The 20904-nt window shown below is 40.3% G+C and overlaps 1 protein-coding gene across 17 annotated transcripts in view; it reads left to right on the forward strand.

Annotated features, from left to right (window-relative positions):
• Window positions 1-20904, forward strand: part of ANK3 (ankyrin 3) — a 291521-nt gene that overhangs the window by 161531 nt on the left and 109086 nt on the right. For all 17 annotated transcript variants that reach the window (XM_058842005.1, XM_058842004.1, XM_058841986.1 and 14 more), the window contains exons 8-9: window positions 9617-9715; window positions 17227-17325. In XM_058842005.1, coding sequence (XP_058697988.1) covers window positions 9617-9715; window positions 17227-17325 — 198 coding nt within the window. The remainder of the gene's footprint in view (window positions 1-9616; window positions 9716-17226; window positions 17326-20904) is intronic.

Raw genomic sequence — 20904 nt, forward strand, 5'->3', positions numbered from 1 at the left:
AGCCTTGCAAAAGGTGGGCTGGGATCCAGTGACACAAATGCTTCCACCTGTAGCTGTAACATATGGCAGGAGTGATGTGTCCCTGCTTAATTCTCCTCACCATGCAGTTGCTTCCAGTGAACATCAGGTGTAGTGGTGAATAAAGCATCTGTGCTTTCACTGCATACATGAGAGCTAGGTGATTCATAAAGGAAATCTGGGAAGCTGGATGGGTAGAAATGAAACAAGACCTAGAAGTGGAGTACATAGCGTAAGCAGAAGAAAGACAGGAAACAGCAGAGGAAAGTTAGAGTTGGAAGAACAGAGGAAAAACCCAAACATATATGGATAGGGGTACAATATGAAGAACAAGGAAAGATGGTGGTGCCAGGCAAGAGACGAAATAAATAAATAAACCCCAAAATCAAATAAACTGAGGCTGTGCAAGGCTTTGGCTCACCAAACCTTACCCAAACAAAGCCAGGGAAGAGATGTGGTAGTGATCCAGGACAATAGGGAGATAAAATCAAGTGAACAAGAGGCATTCAAAGTGAAGGCAAATGGTGATGTAAGAGTAAATAGGCATAAATTGGCCATGAATAAATGTTGTCTAGAAACGCAGATATTTTATTAAATCTTAGTAATTAATGTTATTTCATTAATAATTGCTAAATAATTAATATTAAATATAACTAATGAGATTGTGGAACAATCTTTCAATTAAATTAGAAAAAGTAAAAATAAAAAAATGTAAATTCAAGATTATATTTATGAGGGGAATTATGTCACATGGATAATCCAGCAGCTCCTCTTCTGAGATTTTGATGTGTTATGTTTATTGCTTTTGCAAGAGGAAAAGTACTACAATACTGCTTAGAGCATTTGCACAAAGGGAAAAGTGAATTTGCAATATTCTACTTTAGATAGTTTGTACAGCTAAAAACTTGAATGCTTCTGTAGTTAAGGCACATATTTACATGCAGCAAAGTTTTTATGACAAGCATTGCAAACCCATTGCTTTGCTTTCACTGTGATAGCATTGACCTCTGATTTCCAACTTGTTTAACTGACCCAATTAGAGCATTAAGGCATTTCATACCATCCTAAGGTTTGGCACTGCATATTTGATAAGCCCTAATCACAGAAGCAAGGAAGACAAATGGAGTCTTGGGTCAACTCTTTCCCACTCAGAAACAAGATTAGGGATTAACAATGCTACTACAATAGCAATTAGCAGCATTTAGTACCAGTGCACTAAATACCATCTGCCTATGCTTGTCTTGATAAAATAATAAATCTTAGGCTTCAGCAGCTCTGTTTTGGATTAAGGGCACTTGTGGAGAGCACATCCAGAGTAATAAGGCCGTTCTTGCCTCCTCTTCAAGATCTGGACATTCTGCTTCCGTTAGTTGTCATCATCAGAGGGAGACAGAGTTCTGGGCTAGCTGGGGAAGTGCAGATGCAGTGACATCAGCCTGAAGGAGCGGTGGGTTGAGGCTGTGACTCAGGGAGCACTGAGCACTTGTTTGTGCTTATGATACAATGTGGGGGCATCCAGAGAGAGCTCATCTCCACTCCATGGCAGTTGCAAATCTAGATAAAGTTGTTGTGACAGAAAGAATTGTAGCATAAATAACAGTAATATGGAGTTGAATTTTGTTCTTTAGTGCTTATCAGACTGCAGGGGAAGAAAGCACTGCACAGAAGGATGGGTTAGGTTCTGGCAGAGCAGTGGATTTGTAGGCTAACAGAGCACGTACAATTATCAAGGCTAAGTAGTGGAGCCCTTGATTGATCCTTGATTACCCAAATTGCAAAACCGGTACTGAAAATGACCCACAGGTACAGCCTGCTCATTGCCACCTTATTGCTGTTTGTTTTAATTTCTGTAAATGCTATCCATGGTCTGCTGTCTTCCCTCTGCAGGCAAGGCCCTTATTTGAGTTGCTGACATTGTGAGATGAGCAACAGAGCAAAGATATGGAAGGGTTGTAACCCAGATAAAATATTACCATATGTTCTGTAGCTTTCAGAAGTGTAAAGAGCAAACTTTTAAGATGGGGTGTCAAATGCACTTTGTGCATTTTTCCTTTGTTTTTGGTGAATAAATATAAATTAACACTACTTGTCTTGCTCTCAGTATATGTTCAAACTCTTCAGGAAGGTACTAATTCTGGGGAGAGGTTTGAACAAGAGGAGAGGATTATGGTAACAAAAGAAGCTTATGTGAACAGGGTAATGTGAAGACAAATGTGTGAGGGCAGGACAAATAGCCATCTGTCAGCATCAGTGTAGTCAGGGTGGGAAAAGGTGGAGGAATGTGAATGGATGTGTAGGATGAAGGCAGAGCTCTAAGGCCAAGGGCAAGTGTGGTGAAATGAAGAGCTGGTAAAAGGACATAAGAAAAAGGAGGGCAAGTCTGTGGCAAAGGAGATCTCCTCAGCTGCTGTTTTCAGCATATTTCCAAGAGGCCTGAGGGAAGAAAGAGGTTCCAGCAGCGAAGGCAAGGAAAGAGATGAGCTTGCTGATGGCTCTCAGTGTGTGGGCAGGAGGTGAGCAGTGCTGCTGTACTGTAAGTAAATTATGTCCCCAGTGATATTCAGTAGCAGCTGCTCCCTCAGCCCCACCGGTACACACCTGCCTGCCTCTCAGCTGTCACATATTCCCTTGGTCCTTTCTTTCACCGCAGCTAGGAGACAGGCACAGCTCCAGGAGCTCTTACAGGTGTCAAGGGGTCTGCCAGCCTGTGTACCTGCTGACTGTAGAGTCTGGGGGGTTGGAAATGGACCTACTTTCACAGGTTTGCACTCCTGCAGACTAGTGACTGACATCATGCCAGCTCTTCCTTTGAGCTGTATTAGCACTTCTGCATCTGTGCTTTCTTTTCTTGCCTTGCTGCAAGTGCAGGGAAGGTGGCAAAGCAAACTCCCCATTGGAGTGGATGGAAATAATTTCAGTAAATCAGATTGTGATGCCCTTTATTCCACCTATAAACAAGGAGGCAACTCCGAGAGCCGTCCTAATCTCATTCTAAATAAAACAAAATCTCCTTATTCAGCTGGATGTTTGCCATTTTGGAACAAAGCAAAAACAATCATTCCAAATTGCTTGACTTCTTGGGCTCAAACTTAACAGAAAACCTGTCACAATTACTGGCAGGGTATGCCTTGCAGACTAACAGGCATTTTATGACTACTCATCATCCTTTTTTTGTAGTTCATTATAATGTGTCCAGCTTCTCCAAAATACTTCAAATACTTCATTACATCACCATATTTCCCCCTTGCTTAAATGGGAGACAATCACACAGAAACTAAAGAAGTGGAGGAGGAGGCTAAAGGGTAACTGAGGTTGAAGTCAGCCTTCTTTCCTTAGCCAGATTAACACTTTAAAGCAGTCACTACTTGGGCTTTGAAAGATTGCAGCAGCTCCAGGCACCATTCTCTTAGCTGACAGTGCCATTTGACGTTGGAGAGGTGTGATGAATCCTAGTTACAAACTGAAAGGTAGCCAGATACCTTTCAGTGAATATATTTTATCAATTTTTTCAACAGGAAAAACTAATTCCTATAATTTTAAAACTATTGTTTATCATCTACTTGTGCCTTTAAATCAAACTGTATCCGATGTCCTACCTAGAGTTTTAATGATTTTGAAGGTGTTTTGAATAAACTGGGAATTTTATTTATGTAAAAGTTATTTTTTGAGTGTTCACACAGTCTTTAGATAGCATTCTTCTGTCTGAGATGATCTTCCAGTGCAAAGATCTGTTTAGCCCAGGTGAGAAAATGCCTTTGAAGCTCCACCTATCTCTGAGGAAAACAGTGGTTAGAAAGGAAGAAGGGATAAAATTCTCGGCAGCTCCCAGAGCAGCAGCTGAAAGAAACCTCTGTGACCCCCACATCCACTCTGTACTTGGGCAAGTCAGAAGATGGAGGTAGCCAGGGAATCCTCCATGTGAAGATGACCTCTCCCTGTATCTTTCTTGCCAGAGCAAATGAGAACTCATCACTGTGCCATAAAACTGCATAGAGCCCTAGGAAAAGCCTTCCTGATACACAGCACTCCTTATGCTAGAGGAGGTTTCAGTTCCATTGGGAGTGGGATTTGCCTGCAGAAAGTTTGCTTACTGGAAGGTTAGGAAAGGATTTGGTAATTTTGAGGGTGGTGTGAGGACAACATGCATTAATGATGACCCTAAGGCTGAGAAGCAGAACACCATTAGCCCATCAAAAAGAGCAGAAAGTATCTAAATGACAGTGGCATAAGAGAATAAATGGCTTTGTTTCCTCAGTGGTAGTTTGCCATAAGAGCCCCTTCCTATAGCCTTCCTTCTTTTCTTCCAGGATTCATTTTATACATCTCAACCCTGAAGAAAGTTAACTATATATGCACACAAAAACTAAAATAGCACAATAGAAAACTTACTATCATTAAGGAGAGGAGGAAAAAAGCTGGAAAATTGTACACTATTGAGGGTTTCCTGGAAAGCATCTAATTGTGCATTTTTATCTTTAATTTCTGAAACATCTATACAAGCCTTAGTGATCCCAGTAACTGCTACTAGAATATAAGACTTTTCTCTGCAGGAATTCTGCTGTGTTATAAGTCCAGTTCTAAAATGCAGAAAAATACAGGGGAGGATACTGAATGTTTTAGCATACAACATGTTGGTGTTGTTGCATAGTTGCATATGAGAATCTTTAAATGCACACCACAATCTCCCCATACCTCCGTGATCTGGTAATGGTAATAACAATGCAGTGGTGCTGCTGACAATTCCAGTATGCAAAATCCACCATTATACTCTTTTCTTAAAAATCTCTAATGCTGCAGGGAGTTTCCAGACTCTATAAAAAATTTCTGTTACAGCAGTATGGCTGTTTTCAACTTCTGTCTTACACATTCTGTGTCAATGTTAAGGTCTTCCTGGAGTTTGCTCTCAGTTGAGGATTGAGAAGAACTATTTTACTAAATTCCAAGTTAATCTGAGCATTTTGATAAGAAACTGTTCTGATTTGTTTTAAATCAAGGAAGTGCAATTTGAAATCAGATAAGTGTAATTTTTCTTATTAAAACTGCACTCCACTGAGAGGCTGGGAGGAGAGCTCAGAGGTGGAGGTAAGTTCTCTCATTGGCAGCAAGAAGAAATACCAAGTCCATATGACTGTCAATGAGTCTTCACAGTCCTGATGAAGTCCTGATCAGCTGCTCAGTCAGCATTTAAATCAGTGCAGCACATGACTAGGAAAGGTTTTCCCTTTGTTTTGTGCCATCCATGAAGGTGCATTTCAGAGCCCAATACAAAGCTCTAAGTGCAAACATTTACTTTTCTTGTTATTATTAGCATCCTTATGCTTGTAAAACTCCAGCTGTGATGGGAGAAAGGCAATCCCATAGGACAGCATAGCACACCAGAAAGCTGGGGGAGTTCCTGGTTTTCTAAATGCATTACAATGTAACTATATAAGATCTACTTTGCACACTGACAATTTTAACCTTATTTTTTTCTTGACTTCCAAACCATTTGTGCTGCTAATTTGAAAGGAGCGATTCTGACTGCTATGGTGAGCTGTGATGGATGCCATGTGTCAGAGGGCAGTTGATCTCATTTCAGCTGGGAAGTGTTAGGTGGCTCATATCTCCATGCAAGGTAACTCAAAAGTTTTTGAGTTTTCTTGTGAAATTATGGATAGAGAGCTGCAGCTGGAAAGGTTTAGTCTTCCCTCTGATTAGGCACAGCAAAGGCCACTGACTGTAAAAAGTCACTCTTCACCCTTTCTATTTGTTGATGTTGTGTGGCTCTGGAGGAAGGCACAAGCCCTATGTGAGGGGCGGAGTGCAGTGGATGGAGACAAAGGGAAAACCATCATCCACAACGTTGTAAAGTGCAGAAAAAGTTGCATGCACCTAATCCATGGCATTTTGAGCTATGTATGGTCCCAGAGTACTTCAGGTCACATGCCCCAGGAAATATGCCAAGAAGGAGAGGAAAGGCTGTGTTCTAGTTGATAATCCTGTGAGCATTTTTTGCATAGTTTTAGCTTGCTGTTGTCACAAGTGATGCTTCATATTCCCTGTAGGATTTACTAACTCACAAATTGGACTTCAGTGTCAAGGGGTCTACCTAAGACATTACCCAGCATTGAATATTTCAACAGCAAGGGCAAGCAGCACTACAGCAGGAATTCTAGATCTGAACCACATATTTTAATAGCAACTTTTGGAAGACATTTCAGCTTCATTACTGCAGGAAAACATCTTCAAAAATTTCCTGATTTACTATTCTATCTTAAGAACAAAGGGAGAAATTTATAGAAGGTCAAATGGGTAAAAATAGACTGAAAAGGCAGCAGATGCTGTTGATACACTGAAGAATTCAGAACCTTATATTTGGTGGCTATTTTGTTTGCTGATACCACAGTTTTAGTGTTAATAAACAACACCAAAATTGCACATATTATAAAGCTTTTTTTTTATCTCTTGTTTCTTGTGACAAGTACAAATAACTCCATTTTGAGTTCCGTACTTTATGTTTTGTCATCAGAAAAATTAATGATGGTGTTTTCTGAGGTTTTTTCACTTCTCTGTTCACATTCTTAATTGTGGGATGAGAGATGGGGAAGGACCATACATATGAAACTTCTAGCTGTGATTCTTTAAAACTTGGTACAACACAGTATTGACCAAAGAAAAGTTTCTTGGGCTGAACATCAGTGTGCAATTATTCAAACATTCATATAATGTACCTCTTCATCTATTTGTTCTCAGCCATCTGAATTATTACTTCACATTCTTTGCTACCAGTAAAAGCTTAAATAGCTAAACAGCAAAATTTAATTTTGAATAGAGACTTGCCTCCTCTCTGTTTTCCCCTTCTTTTCCTCACAGTGTTTTCTTGAGATGTTAAGGCTGGAAAAGGTTAGAAGTATTTTTAATCCTTTGTCTCTTAATTTTTTTAATGAACTGTCTGATCAGGTTAGTAAAGTACAACAAAACCTGGAAACTCCTTCCATGGGAATGAGTGCTCTTTCCTAGGAAAGAGGAGCTTTTTGGTCATCCATAAGGACAGATATTACACTGCACATATAGAGTTCAATTTGCTTGATTTCTCCTGCTCCATTAATTACTTCAGGGAAGTTATGTGTAGTCAGTTTTCCTCCCAAAATTTTTCTGGAGTGATTACATCCTTTCTCCATCTATCTCTTCGTAATGTGAACTTGCTGTCTATTTTCAACCAAAAGTAATTCCTGGTTTCAAGATGCTAAAGACATTAAATTTATGTTTTTGTAAAGACTAGTGATCTCAGAGAGCAAAGATGGATTGCGAGTTCTTGGGTTTGGTCCTTGTTTGGTGCTGGAGAATTTCCCCACATTTTCAGCCGGGATGATCGCCCCTGTCAGAAGTAGGGAGAGACATATGCTGTCCTAATAGTTTTGGTAGCAGTCCAGAAATATGAATGTCATTTGAACAGGACTTGGTTTTGAACATGAAAGTGGATATTTTTAATTTTTTCCCCTGTTGCAAGCAAACAGTGGGATCTAACCCTTAATTTCTAAGTGGAAGTCATCTCTTAGTTTTGAGCTGTGTATTTGCCAGCACTCATCCATCTATTATAGAATCAACTCTCCTTCATTTATGCCAATGAGAGCTTTGACTGCAAATAATTAGATCCAAAGTGGATCTAATTCTTACATGGTTATGCCCACCCCTGTGCTGCACTAGATTCTGTGTAGTGTTGAGATGAATGAGAACCAGACTTCTAATAGGTATTTGTCTTACCTTTTGTAACGCCATCTCTTCTTCCTCCATTTCTTTCTTGATGCTTGGAAAACACTTTTCTTCTTGTCTGTGTAAATTATTAGTACTAAATTATTTTGATATATTAACAGGACACTGGGATCTATTAGGTAGAGTTAACCTCTTTACCCCTTAACATCAGCAAGTAGAAAACAGTGTTTCTTTAATCTAAAATACCTGCAATACTCTTTACTTGAAGACAGAAAAGTTACTTACTTTACCATTTCTTTTCTTGGGGAAGTATAATTCTTCTCTCTCCCCCTCTGACCTCAGTAACATCTTTCCTTCTGAGAAGAGAGAAAAAGCAGAAAGTATCTCTACATAATTGTTTTTCTTCTTAATTTTTTTTTTTCCTGTCCTCTTTGTGACTGGTACAGTAATGTAGTGATCCCATATTATATCCAGTGTCAACTCCCAGTCAAAGAGAATTAACTCTTTTTTTCAAAACCACCTCACAGAAAATTTATGTGATCACATAGTTTTTCCTCTCTGAAAGGACTAGACATGCTGTACATTGTTTAATATGCTAAGCATCTTCCTGCTTTACTTTGCTTTTTAGAGGAACGAGAAGCTACCCTGCCACAGTCATCACTTTGATACTCTAATGATCATTAATATTGTAGAAAGAATCTCTGTCATTTAACCTTGTTAACATGTATTTTACCTCTGTGCTAATATTAATTAGTACTTTCTAGTAGCTGTGAGTTTGCTTCATAGTGAAATTTTGTGTAAATGAAAATGTAGCATGAGGTATTTGGTGTTATGGTAAGGCTGTGAGTCAGCTTGTCACATCTGAGAGGGGGGTCTTTTCTCAGTGCTGGTTCTCTATTGCTCCATACACGTGCAGTTGTGAGGAAGCGCTGCTGAGCACTCTGTTAGCCATGTCAGACACTGGTACCCCTCCCCAGCTGCCTTTCCGATTCAGTCAGCCAAAGGACACACACTCACTGCACGTGCTGCTTTCTGCTGGGTCCCAGGCCGCTGGTTTTACACAGCCAGCTGTTTGTGCTGCCCTCGAACACACGGGAACACGTCCTTTACAATTCTCTTTGTCTGCATACACTAGCTGCGTGCTCTGTTTAGATCCTTTTATTTTTACTTGGCTCCATATGATCAAATCTATACAGGACATGGCCTTCATAGGCCATGAGATAAAGGATTCATCAGAGCATGAAGAGACGTCCTGGCTGCGTCTTGTAAAAGAAGTGCCTGTGTGTGCGCATGCACTGGTTATGTAACTGTCCTCATTGTGCAGCATCCCTGCCTGTGCCGGCCTGCCAGGCACCACTCAGGGAAGCACACACAATTCTTTGCAGCCCCACTTCAAGCACAGTGTTACATCCATTAAAGGACCAAACTGAGTAGGCAAAATTAATGGTGGAACTGAAATGAAGGTGCTTGCCAGGCTTTCAGAGTTTGCTGATAATGTTCAGAAATAAGTAAGATTGGCCTCTCATAATTTTTGAATGAGATCTGCAGATATAATGTTTTTTTTTATTTTCCTATGGCTCCTACAAGACCAGTGAAGTTGAGGTATGAATCCTTATACACTACAGGCTCATAAGCAACCACAGCTGGATAAAATTGCTAGGATGCAGTAAAATTGCATACGTTCAACCCTTAAGCGAAAGTTGTGAGCTGAGGCACAATCATGTCAGGCCAGTAATTCACATGTGTGGTTGAACACAGCTTCCCTTAACTTTCATGCTCCCACGGAAACAAACTGCGTTATGCTTTAGCAAATTTGGCATAATTCATTCTGTGAGCAAACCAAAAATGGAATCCATGAAAGACAGACATATGCATATTTATTTTCTTGTTTCTTTTTCTTCCACAGAATGATATTACACCGTTGCATGTTGCATCAAAAAGGGGAAATGCAAATATGGTCAAACTCTTACTTGATCGAGGAGCTAAAATTGATGCCAAAACAAGGGTAAGCTCAAGTGTGAGTGCTGTGAGTGACTGTGTGGAATTATTCCCTCTGACCTGTGTGTTGCTGTAGAGCTTAAATCATTTATCTTCCCAACAGTCTACTACAGCTGCACTGCATTTATGTTTTATGAAATGATTGTTAGTAGTATACTAACATTTTCTTCCAGCAGTGTGTGAAATACCAAGGATGGCAATGCTCTGAGCAAACCATTTTCCATGTTCCCTTTCTAGTTCTAGTGTTTAATTAGGAGTTGCTTTTATCTATTTGGGAGTAGAAGTGAATGTACAGGAACATGCTAAAAGATGAGAATTCAAGTCAGATATTTCAGAATTTGAATGCTAGCAGGGTAACTTTGAGCAGCAGTGTGTGTTTGCCTTTCATTATCCACAGGCAGTGTCACAGAGCATGGTGTGGCTGATGAGCCTCGTGCAGCTCAGGCTCTTTGTGAGCGGTGCTTGGCTGCTGGCTGGGATTTGTCAGCACATGTGTCAGGCACAGGGATGGTTTCCATCAGGGTGACACCTAACTCACTGTCCTGAGTGACTTAGAAACTCAGTGCATATGGTTATGTCTAATTGCTGTAGTTAAAAACCAACCAAACCAGGGATATTTTATTTACTTACAGCAGGAAGGAAAAAAAAAGAAAAGAGAAGGAAAAAATTGAAGTAAACCTGGAACTAGTAGTGCTGTGGGCTGTCAGGGTAGTCTTTGCAACACACTTCTGTGAGAGGTAACTCTCAAGAGCTGTCCCAGTAACTTTTTGATAATTATAATTTTCTTGAAATATTAATTTATCACCTCTACCTTTTCCATTTTGAATTAGTCTGTATAAGTTCTACTTTTCAGAATCATTCTAAACAAAAGAAATTACTAACATGAGAATAGTTTTTCTAAGTTGTTCCTGTATTCATGGGTTTTTGTTTGGTTACTGTAGTCTGTGATTTTCTGCAGTGCTTGTTAGGCACATGTGGTTTTTCTCTCTGTCAAATTCAGAAACTGGGTCAATTTATTTTGTTGTCTCTTTGTTCTTGTGACATGTTTTTCCTTATTGCTTTTATTTTACTTTTAGTAGCTGATGATTTATTTCTAAAATGTTTCAGTTTTTCTACTTGGGCAACACGGACAAGATGACTTTTCATGGGTAATGTGGACAGTGGGTACAGTTTCTGGACCAAAATTCCAGTCTCCTCTGTGCTACATAGGGGTACCAGGCTGAGGGGTGTGATTCTACCTTGTGCTAGGGAGGGCCACTGGTTGGTTGTGTAACAGATGTGCATTTGGTCAGAGCAGGGAGAAAGGGGGATTAGTTGCTTCCCTCTGCAAGTATTTGTATGGCCCACTGCAGTCCAAATCATTAGGGACCAGTACTTTAAATAGCTGGAGTCAAGTTAGTTCTTTTAGTTAGGAAAATTCCTGCTCTGTTTCATTTCCTATATCACAAGCTCCAGGGTCAGGCACTGGGATAATTTATGTAACTAAAAATACAGGCTGGGACGGAAACAGGATCTTGGAGGAGGGCAGAGGCATTAACAGCTCCTGAGTCTGGCGCAGCTTCCCAGTGAGGCAAAAGGCAGTGATGACTGTGGTTCATGAAGCGGCGGTTTGTTTTTTCTGGCTCTTCCCAGAGACTGCCTGTTTCCCCAAACACCCATCCTCTCCAGAAGTCAGAAGGGATTTGCATAACCTTTCCTGCTGGTGTGTCACTCCGGGCTGCGGTGGCACAGGCAGGGTTTCCTGGAGTCAGGGAGCGAGCGGGAGCGGCGCTCCCGGGGGCACCGCCTCATCCTGGCGGGGCCTGCGGGCCGTGCCCGGGGCTCCCGGAGCCTCACACAGCTGCGGCATCGCCGGAGGGAGCGGCACCAGCAGGGCTCAGAAAGCAAAAGCAAGAGAAGGCTGAGAGGAACGTGGTGCTGGGTGAAAAAAGGGCATTGTTTCAGGAGTGCCTGCCTGGTTCTCACATTCAATAGCAAAGATTAATTGCTCTGAGCTGGCACAACACATGTTCCTGCTAAATCCCTCCCGTTGTTCCCACCTGACCTGTTCCAGTGTTGTTTTACAAGGCTGAACAATTAAGATACGTCCACTTTGCAGATATTTCTCTTTTTTTTAAGCGCTATTTTTCTTTTCAACGTCCCAGATATAGAATGGCCCTACAAAAATACATCACGACAAAGGCTCTGGTCATATCCTTTACAACAGCATCACCGTTGCTGAATGCATTGAAAGGCAAAGAGCAGCTGAGGGTGTCTTTTCTGATATATGTGTCAAGTCCTGCTTATCAGCTGGATGCCCAGACAGAGCCCAGCCTTATGTGTTCTGTGAGGGGCAGGTGCTGAATGCACACACAGCTTGATAACAGGTGGGATTTGCATGTGAAAATAAGTGAGTCTCCAAGTACCATATTTATAAATGTGGGACCTCTCTCTATTTTTTGGTGGATTTTTTGTTTGGTTTTTTTTAAGATATGAACAGAATTTATGTATGTAAGAGAGAAGCAGTTGTTTGTTTGTTTGTTTGTTTTTTCTGTTAGAATAGTTTTTTGTTGTGGACATTATTATATTATTTAATTCAAAGTTTGATTATGGAAGACAAAATACCTCCTTAAAGGTAAATAGCAAAGGTTCTGTACCCTTATGAAAGGACAAAAAAAAAAAAAAAAATCTGGAAGTTGCTGTTTTCTGTTGCTCAGGGGGAGAAATTCTTAGGCCTTTGTTTCTCCTGTTTCGTGTCTGTATTTCACCTTTGCAGAATGCAGAACATACTGTTTTGTGTTGACCAAACACTAACAGAGCCAGGATTTTCTGCTCTGACTCTTAGATGGGAGAAATTCAGCTGGCATTTTGTGGTCTGTTCCTGCCCATGCTCTGTATAGGATATTGGAATAGTCTCCACATGCTTATTTTTATTGTTCAAAAAATAATCTTTTTATAGTTAAATTAACATAAAGCCTTTTCTAAGTAATAAGTAAGTTGAGGGAATGATTTCTTTTCCTTAGTCATTTACATAAGCATTTGTGTTTGCTCCTGACAGATGGTCCAGGAAACTGTAGTGCTGAAGTACTGCACAGAAGGTTAACATGAAGGGCTAAATCCTTATCTTGTTTAAATTACTGTAAAAGTAATCCTGGAGCTCACACTTTCTCTAGATTCATTAGGACTGGGATTTGATGAGCACCATTATACTCTTATACACCTCCACACTGTAGTTGGGAGTTGAGAGAACATGTGAAACACATCCCCAAAATTATGTTTAAACTATTTTGAGACTCAGATATGCCTTTTTTTTTTTTTTTTTTCATTTCAGTTCACACTATGTTGCATTGTTTATTTTAACCAGCTGTTCATCTTCCCTCTGCTGTCTTTTTTGTGTGTGAGATGTCTAGCAGCTGGTATTTGTGGCTGGGTGCTGAACTCTTAAGGGTACCCCTCAAGAATTATGTGCTGCCAGGGCAGCTTTAATCATTCTGATTTTTAGCTAAGATTCTGGGAAAAGGCCTGTTAATGCCTCATGTAACATGTTTACTGAATGTTGCCCTAATTATGTTTTTTCTGTCTTCCAGAAAAGACTTTAAAAAGTAAAATTTAATTAGAGAGGTTGATTAAATTAGCTTGATTTGCTTTGGCTGTCTAATACTGTATATGCCAAAGTGAATTTGTGTCTGAAGCAGGCAGCAAGCAAGTTTTAGCCTGGATTAACAGTAGGTGCTTATAATCTTCATTCTACTGATTTTACATCTAAATAACACATCCAGCACTCATATGTGCATAAAAACATGTGGGATATGCTCTTTGAAGATGCATCAGATCATGCATAAGCTGCTCCAGAAAAAACACATGTATTAAAATATTAAATAACTACAGTAGCACTGCCTTGGCACTCTAAGTGTGCTTTGTATGAGCAGAGAGAGCAAACGTTGTTTGTTGCCCTATTGCCCAGAAGGGGCAGTTTGCAGTAGTGGCAGGGAGTGAAGAATTCAGGAGACCTGGAGCACAGAGAGGCTGTGGGATAGAGCCCTGCTAGGCTGTGTGTGCATGGAGAGCCAGTCAGCAGCACTGGGCAGATAAACCCTGGAGGCAGCAGTAATTGCTCCCCTGGGAATGTGTGCTGTTACCTCTGGCTCAGGGGACAGGAGTGCCTGGTGCTCCTGCCAAGGCTGTGGACAGGCTCCAGGAGTTGGCTCGAACTCTGACAAGCTCTTGCTGAATATTTACATCACATTTAAGTTTTTACTGGGTATTGTGCTTGGTTTCATCACTCTTAGACTGGTTTAGAAGCTGATGCTCCCTGATGTGAGAGCTGTGGTACTGAGGCTACTGTGGCTTTGGGAGCCCAGAGGATGCCATGATGCAAGGGGAATCCTGGGTGAGCACTGACAGGGAGGAGGTAGCTGGGGAGTACAAGGAGGAGGCTGCTCTGTGCTGACCCCACGCTGCTCAGGGGTCCCTTAAAGCCACGTCTGGTGGTGAGGAAATACACTGCAGCAGGAAGGCTCAGTCTCAGGACAGTTTTGACTCCAGTGTAACAAGATCAGGGAGCTACACAGGTACCTGAGTGTCAACAGGGACCAGAAACAATGCTTAGGTCTCATTTGAAATGAAAACTAAAGCAGGCAGCAGCCCCAGAAATGTGTGTGCAAAGCTAATGGGGAAGCTTGTTCCTAATCATAACTCCTCCTATTGTCCTCTTGGCTTTGCTGAAGCTGCTCTCAGGCTCTCTGGAAGGATAGATAATACAGCTGATATGATTTCTTGTGTCAGTGCATACTTATGGAGTCCTTAATCTGCAGATTATTGTCATAATCATTTGTTATGGTTTTTCTGAGCTATTGCAGACTATTATATTAAGTCAAGTTTGCTTCCTAATACATGTAATATATTTTATACTTCACATAGTATAGTCTATGTGAACAGTAAATAAGCAACTAGAAAATCTCCTGACAAAGTCAGTGAAGTAAGTCTTGCTGAGCTCTTCAGAGCAGTCTGTTTTAATCTCAGAATCTCTTTTTAAAAAAGAAGTCTTTGTGATCTGCATTTCAGATTGCCTTTGCACATTTCTTTACCTGCTCTGAGTGTCATGTAGCAATTAACTTAATCAGTGAATAGTGTCTTTTGAAGCTACCAAAAAAAATAAAAAAATCTGTGCAGCTAAATTATCTGTCTTGGAGCATATTTTCTCTTTGCAGTGGAGACCTGACATCATGTGAGCAATAACTATAGATCAACTGTCCTGACAAGCACCGACATGCATTGTCATGCTGTCACATGTGATGCATCTGGTGGTAGTGACTGCTGTGTGGCCCAGAATGAGGTTCAGGTGGCCAGTTATGACTGCCTGCTCCTCCTGAGCCACAGAAACCTTGTCAGCCAGAAATGCCCACAGAGTGATGGGGTGCTGTGCTTTGGGAGCACTGGAAGGGTCTAGACTGGTACTGGAAGCTGATCAAATGTGTCTCATCCTCTGTGAGCATGGTATGTACGAACCATGGTATGTTGGTGAAATTACTTGGGGAGGTATTAAATTGTTGCCCTGAGAATCAGGCCTTTCGGTATTGTTCTCACCAGTTCTAGCCACTTTCCCAGGAAAGTAACTATAAACATAGGTGTTTATACATTCCATTAAAGATATGTCTTTTGATAGACGTCTCTCACGGCCAGTGCAGTCACAGACCAATCCCTGGTCGTGGTCGAAAACCTATAAATACTGAAAGGACAGAATAAACCTTCCCCTTTCATCACGCTTTGAGCTGCGTCTGTGTGAATCGCTTCATGTCCAACAGAGACATCAAATCTGGAAAATGGTCTCTAACTTTGGTGCCTCATCTCCTTTAGTATCTATCTTTGATATACCTGCAGAATGTGATAATTATAGGAAGTAAAAAGAGTGAACAGTTTATTGTACATGATGATCTTCAGCTCTTGCCTACAGGTCTGTAGTTACCTAGCCGTGCTGGGTTTGATTTTCCTTCCCATCCAAGTTTTCTTTTTTTATAGGTGATATTTTCATATCAAATGTTTGTGTCTTCTCAGTACATGATATGCCCTCACCTGTGGAAACTACTGGTGTAAGAAATATGCATTACCCATTTTAAACACTTGTGAAGCTATGGCAAAACATTTGCAACTCAGCTGAAAAATGTGTAATTTGTGGGTTTTGGTATCTTTTCTCTTTGTCTTTACTGAAGCGTTTTGAGCAATACATCTGGAATTTGTGTAGTATCATTTTAACAAGATGCACTTTTGTACTTTACAGACTGAAATAGCAGAAAGAAATAGAAATTACAATAGAATTTACTTTAGAGGTGTCAGTAAGAACATTGTGGGCCAAGCTGCAGTCACCTGGTGGGAAAAAACTACTCCCTGAGTTAAGTCTGAACCAAAATATTTTCTTAATCTATGTCAAAAATATATGCCTTACTTTAAATGCAAGAACGTGCACAATGAGAATCATACAAATTTTAAATGACTGTAACAGGAGAAGTTTATCATTACAATTTCTAACATCTTTCATAGGTTTATCAGGAACAGGCAAAAATTTAGAAGCAGGAGAATGTAAGGCTCTCTGAACCACCTCTTCCCTCTCCCTCGCTGCCCTCTACACTTTGCAGGGCTTAAGCTGATATCCAGTAGAGTGTGGTTTAGGAATTACCAAGGAAGAATATTATAATTGCACATGAAAAGTATGACTAAAGAGGTACCTTAATAATATTTGCTATCATACAGAAATGGAGGGGGAGTGCATCTGTGAGAAGGAATTTTAGATAATCCCTTATAAAAAAGTGATGTGACATATGTATTCTGGACAATACAATGTATGTGTTTTAAGAGTAGTGGAAGACACCAGAGAAAAGCCCTTCCTTTGTGATTTGTAAATGGAAAATCAAAGTTTCTGAAAACTATGGCATCATTATTTGCAACAAGCAATAGGATGTTGACTATTATTAATCAAACTATTCTAAGAGAGGTATGGACAGTATGCCTAGACTCTAAGCCAGTCATTCAGCTAGAGGTCAAATAAGCACAGTCTGCACAATGAGACAGAAGTTAATCCAACATACTTCTGTCACCTGGGATTAAGATGGTTTTTTTGTCTGCTTGTACACTTGTCAAAATCAGTGTAATAAAAAAGTCTGTGGAGGATTTTTTTTTTCCTCTCAGTCTAACTAGCTGTCCACTGACCCTGATGCATATTGACAAACGAGAGACCCAGTTTTCTCAGAGACATGCAGGCAAAAAGTACCTGAAGTGCAAATCTCATCTTTTTCTTACATGTACAATGAGGGCCTGGAAGAAGCCCATTGCATGAGCATCAATGTGATATGACTATTTACATGTTAGGAGAATCAGGGCCAGAATGTGCTCTGTTGGTTTGAACAAACAGGTTCAAGTGTTCATTTACAAAAGAGCAGCACCTTGCAGGAATTAATGAGTCTCCTAGGACATCACCGATCTCTACAAAGTATGCAAGATTTTAGCATGTCTGACACTAATCAGTTATAACTCTGTATCCCACAGGATGGGCTGACCCCCCTCCACTGTGGAGCAAGAAGTGGCCATGAACAAGTTGTAGAAATGCTGCTGGATCGTGGTGCCCCTATTCTTTCCAAAACCAAGGTAATTGCTTCTCTTTTCCTGGTGGGATAATCCTTGTGCATTTTTTTTTAAAATGTAATTCTGTATGTCTCATATGTTTAAGGGCTTGGCAATAACTTTCCTGTTTCTTAGTTATTTAAAGTAACTGTGTGGGAGCTCTCCAAAGTGAATGCCGTATGTAGAGCACGTCTGCATATGTAAAATGTGTTAAATATATATATTTAAGATATACAAGAAAATATATCTGTGCCAGCCAAAAAGGCTTGTGTGGTCACTGTATCCCTTGGAATTTCAGTAGCTGAAGATCTCTGTGTCTATCCTGGAATAAATACACAGTGATTACAATAAATCTTCAGCTTGTACCAATTTACCCTAAGGCTAGAGAAGAGACAAGAGATAAAAATAGAGCAATGTCCCTTTGCAGAGACAGCTTGTATTTCCTAAGGACTTAGCCTGATTGTCAGTTTCTCCATTTTCTGTCTCTCTACAGTTTATTATGCAAAATTCTTCCTGATAATTTCAAATCACGTGCACCAGGGTGCACAGATTGCTTTAGACCCAAGGGCTGGCATTAAAGGAAGCACTTGCCAGAACTCTCCTGGCAGTGGTCTCTGCTGTGCTGTTACTGCTGATTTCAAATCTCAGAGCAGAAGCCTGCTTTGCACCACTGCAATCCATGACTTCCCCATTCAGGGATGACATTTGGGCTGTGCAGTTTGTTGAGGTTCTTTCCAAAGATAACCTTCCACTACATGGTTGTTTTTTTTCCTTAATCTGTAACCAATGGGTTTCAGCAACATTTCTATTATGTTATTTCTTTTCTCTCTCTGTCATCCTGTCCTATTCTGTCTCAGCACCCTTCTATACTTGCTTTTCTCCTCCCTCCTTTTTTTCCTCTTTACTGGAGTATATTTAGCATTTGTTTGGGGAGGTTGGCACCAGCTTTTCCCTGCTAAGTGAGTCACTGGCAAGACCTGTCATGGGTAATCTGACAGACAGTTTTCACCCATCCTCTGCATGTGGAATTTCCATGGAGTCCCACAGCCCTAGCTTGCAAACTCCATGAGCAGGGAAGTTGCACAAGGGGCTGTCTAGGAACCCCTTGGGCAACATCTGCCACTCTTGGAGCCTAGAGCTTGTATTCCAGGGAGAAAGGCTCTTTCACCGTCTTGGACAGCCCTTTTTATTACTTAAAGAGGAAAAAAACCCCAAACCATCACTAAACAAAAGCCACAAAACTCCCAACCAAACAAAAACCCCCATGACAGCAAACCAAACCAAAGAACACCCACATAAACATACATCCTATTTATTTAATTTCCACCATCATAAATGAAAACCTCTCCTAAAGAACTACATTTTTGTTGTGTGGATATTGTATTTTCAGGTGTTACCCCTAAGCTTAAGCTGCTGTTCAAGGACTGTCAGTTTTGAATTTGTTGCTCTTCCTGAGCAGACTCACACAGCCTGGCTCAGAGTTCACTAGACAAAATCATGCAGATTACATGGGATAGTGGGTTTGAACTTGCCTTAGGCTGAGAGACAGACAGGATGTTGATCTGCAGAGGCTTATGTAAACAACTTCTGCAAAATAAGAGCCTCCACTGGAAAAGGGAAAGCTGTTACATGTTAAAAAGTGAACAGAAGAAAGTGCAGAACTTCCTGCATTTCCTTCTGATGTGTTAATTCTACCATTTTCAGAAGGTAAGCTAAGAAGTAGCTGTACCTCTGAGTGGCATAAATGAATTCATTTATTTGGCACTAAACTGCAGTACTGTCCTTTGCAAAAATAAGTGGCTCCATTCTCTTCAAATTAAGTCATATATTATTGGAAATAGGACACATCTTTGAAAGAATTTGAACTTCACAAAGTTCTCTCATGTTATATAAAACTCTTTCACAATAATAACCAGTCTGCAGTTTGATAGCTATTTCCTGCTAGAGATGGTTTAGTTAAATGCTGACCCTTTTTTGCACTGGAAGAACCTTAGATTTATCTTCAGGGAAGGTGGTGACCTAATGGATTACATGGGGGTTTCCTGCAGGCAAAATGAAAAGGGAATTCTAGTCCAGAACATGCCAGTGATTTTGGGTGTAAGAAATTATGTCCCTGTCAATAAATGTCCGTCTTTTTTTTTTTAATTACTGGTTTTCCAGACGTCTTTGGCTCTTTTTCTTTTTTCTTTTTCTTTTTTCTTGCCCTAAAGTTAATGGCACTTTCCCAGATTAAAGCTCTTTGACACAGCTACAGAATAAACTCAGTAATGTTATGTTTACCTAGTCAGACAGTTGATGCTTTGCTTCATCTCTATGGTCCTGTTTTGCTTTGAGTTTTTTTTAATTTGGTTGTTTTAAGGTATGTTGTGACCTTATCGTCCTTAATGGCCAATATCTTTGATTAATCTTAAACTTCTTTCCCTTTTAATATTTTCTTGGTAATCTTTAAAAAAACAGTAATGTAAGAGTATTTATAAAATGGCTTCATCCTAAAGTACTAGATCACTTCTTACGGTCATTGTTGGGTTGTCTCTCACAAGAAGATTATGGGCTGGGAGAACACTCTAACATGTAATATTTTTATTTTGAATGTGGCACTGAAATATTAACTGACTTGTGTAAGGTTATAGAGTATCATCAACTACAGCAGAATTAAGCTAATTCTGTTTAGGGTATAACAAAAGACAGTTTTCCAATTATTTTGTCTTCATCAACTTCTTTAGCATCCGGTCTTGTCTCTTGCTTTTCTCTTGTGTGACGTCTGGCTAGTTGCTGCACTTCTCTTGTCCATTAATTTTTTTATCAAGTATTTTGCTGGTTTTTCAAATCGGCTCTGTTTTTTTCATCCATGTCAGTCTTTCTTGTACAAGTTTCTCCTATAAGGGAGTCCCATACCAACTTTTCAATCTTTTACTCCATTAATAAGCATGGTTTATTGGCTGTTACTGTGAAGAATGACACTTTTCACTCAAAGGATCTTTCTTACAGGAAGATGGTGTTTAAAGTGTCATGATTTTTTTGCTCTCACCTGAAAAGTAGCATCAGTTATAAACTGGTACCAGGAGGATTTGGTGACAAAGGGAAATTTATTTTTTTGTTCTACTGTTAACTACATTAGAAGACAGTGGAAACGTTTAAAATGCCTTGCTAGTATCAAGCTTCCATGCAGATAATTGCTGTAGTAGCCTTTGGGAATGGGAGAAAAGCTTATCCAAGCCAACATAAATCACAAGTGAGATGCCCATGAGATAATCTTACTTGAAAGATATTACTGTGTCCAAGAATATTTGTGTCTCAGCATTGCAAGTAAACTGCTCTCCAGTTCTGACAGGATGCGCCTGTTTGCTTTCACCATCCTGCTTCCCTCTCGATTTAAAATATTGTTTTACTGCGTATTTCTACCTTTCTTTTAAGTGGTTGTTATTGCTGTTATCACATGGTCGCGGGAAGGGTGAGGGATGGGTCTGTTTCAGCGAGCCCAAGATCTCGGCTGGTTTTGCCTCGCTCCTTTGCCTTTGCTGGATGCGGTCACATGAGGGCACTGCGTCTGTGAGCAAAGGTTTGTGTTTCACCATGCAGACACTCTGTACTGGCAGTCACAGC

This window comes from Poecile atricapillus, chromosome 6, assembly GCF_030490865.1.
Source record: "Poecile atricapillus isolate bPoeAtr1 chromosome 6, bPoeAtr1.hap1, whole genome shotgun sequence".
NCBI classification, from domain to species: domain Eukaryota; kingdom Metazoa; phylum Chordata; class Aves; order Passeriformes; family Paridae; genus Poecile; species Poecile atricapillus.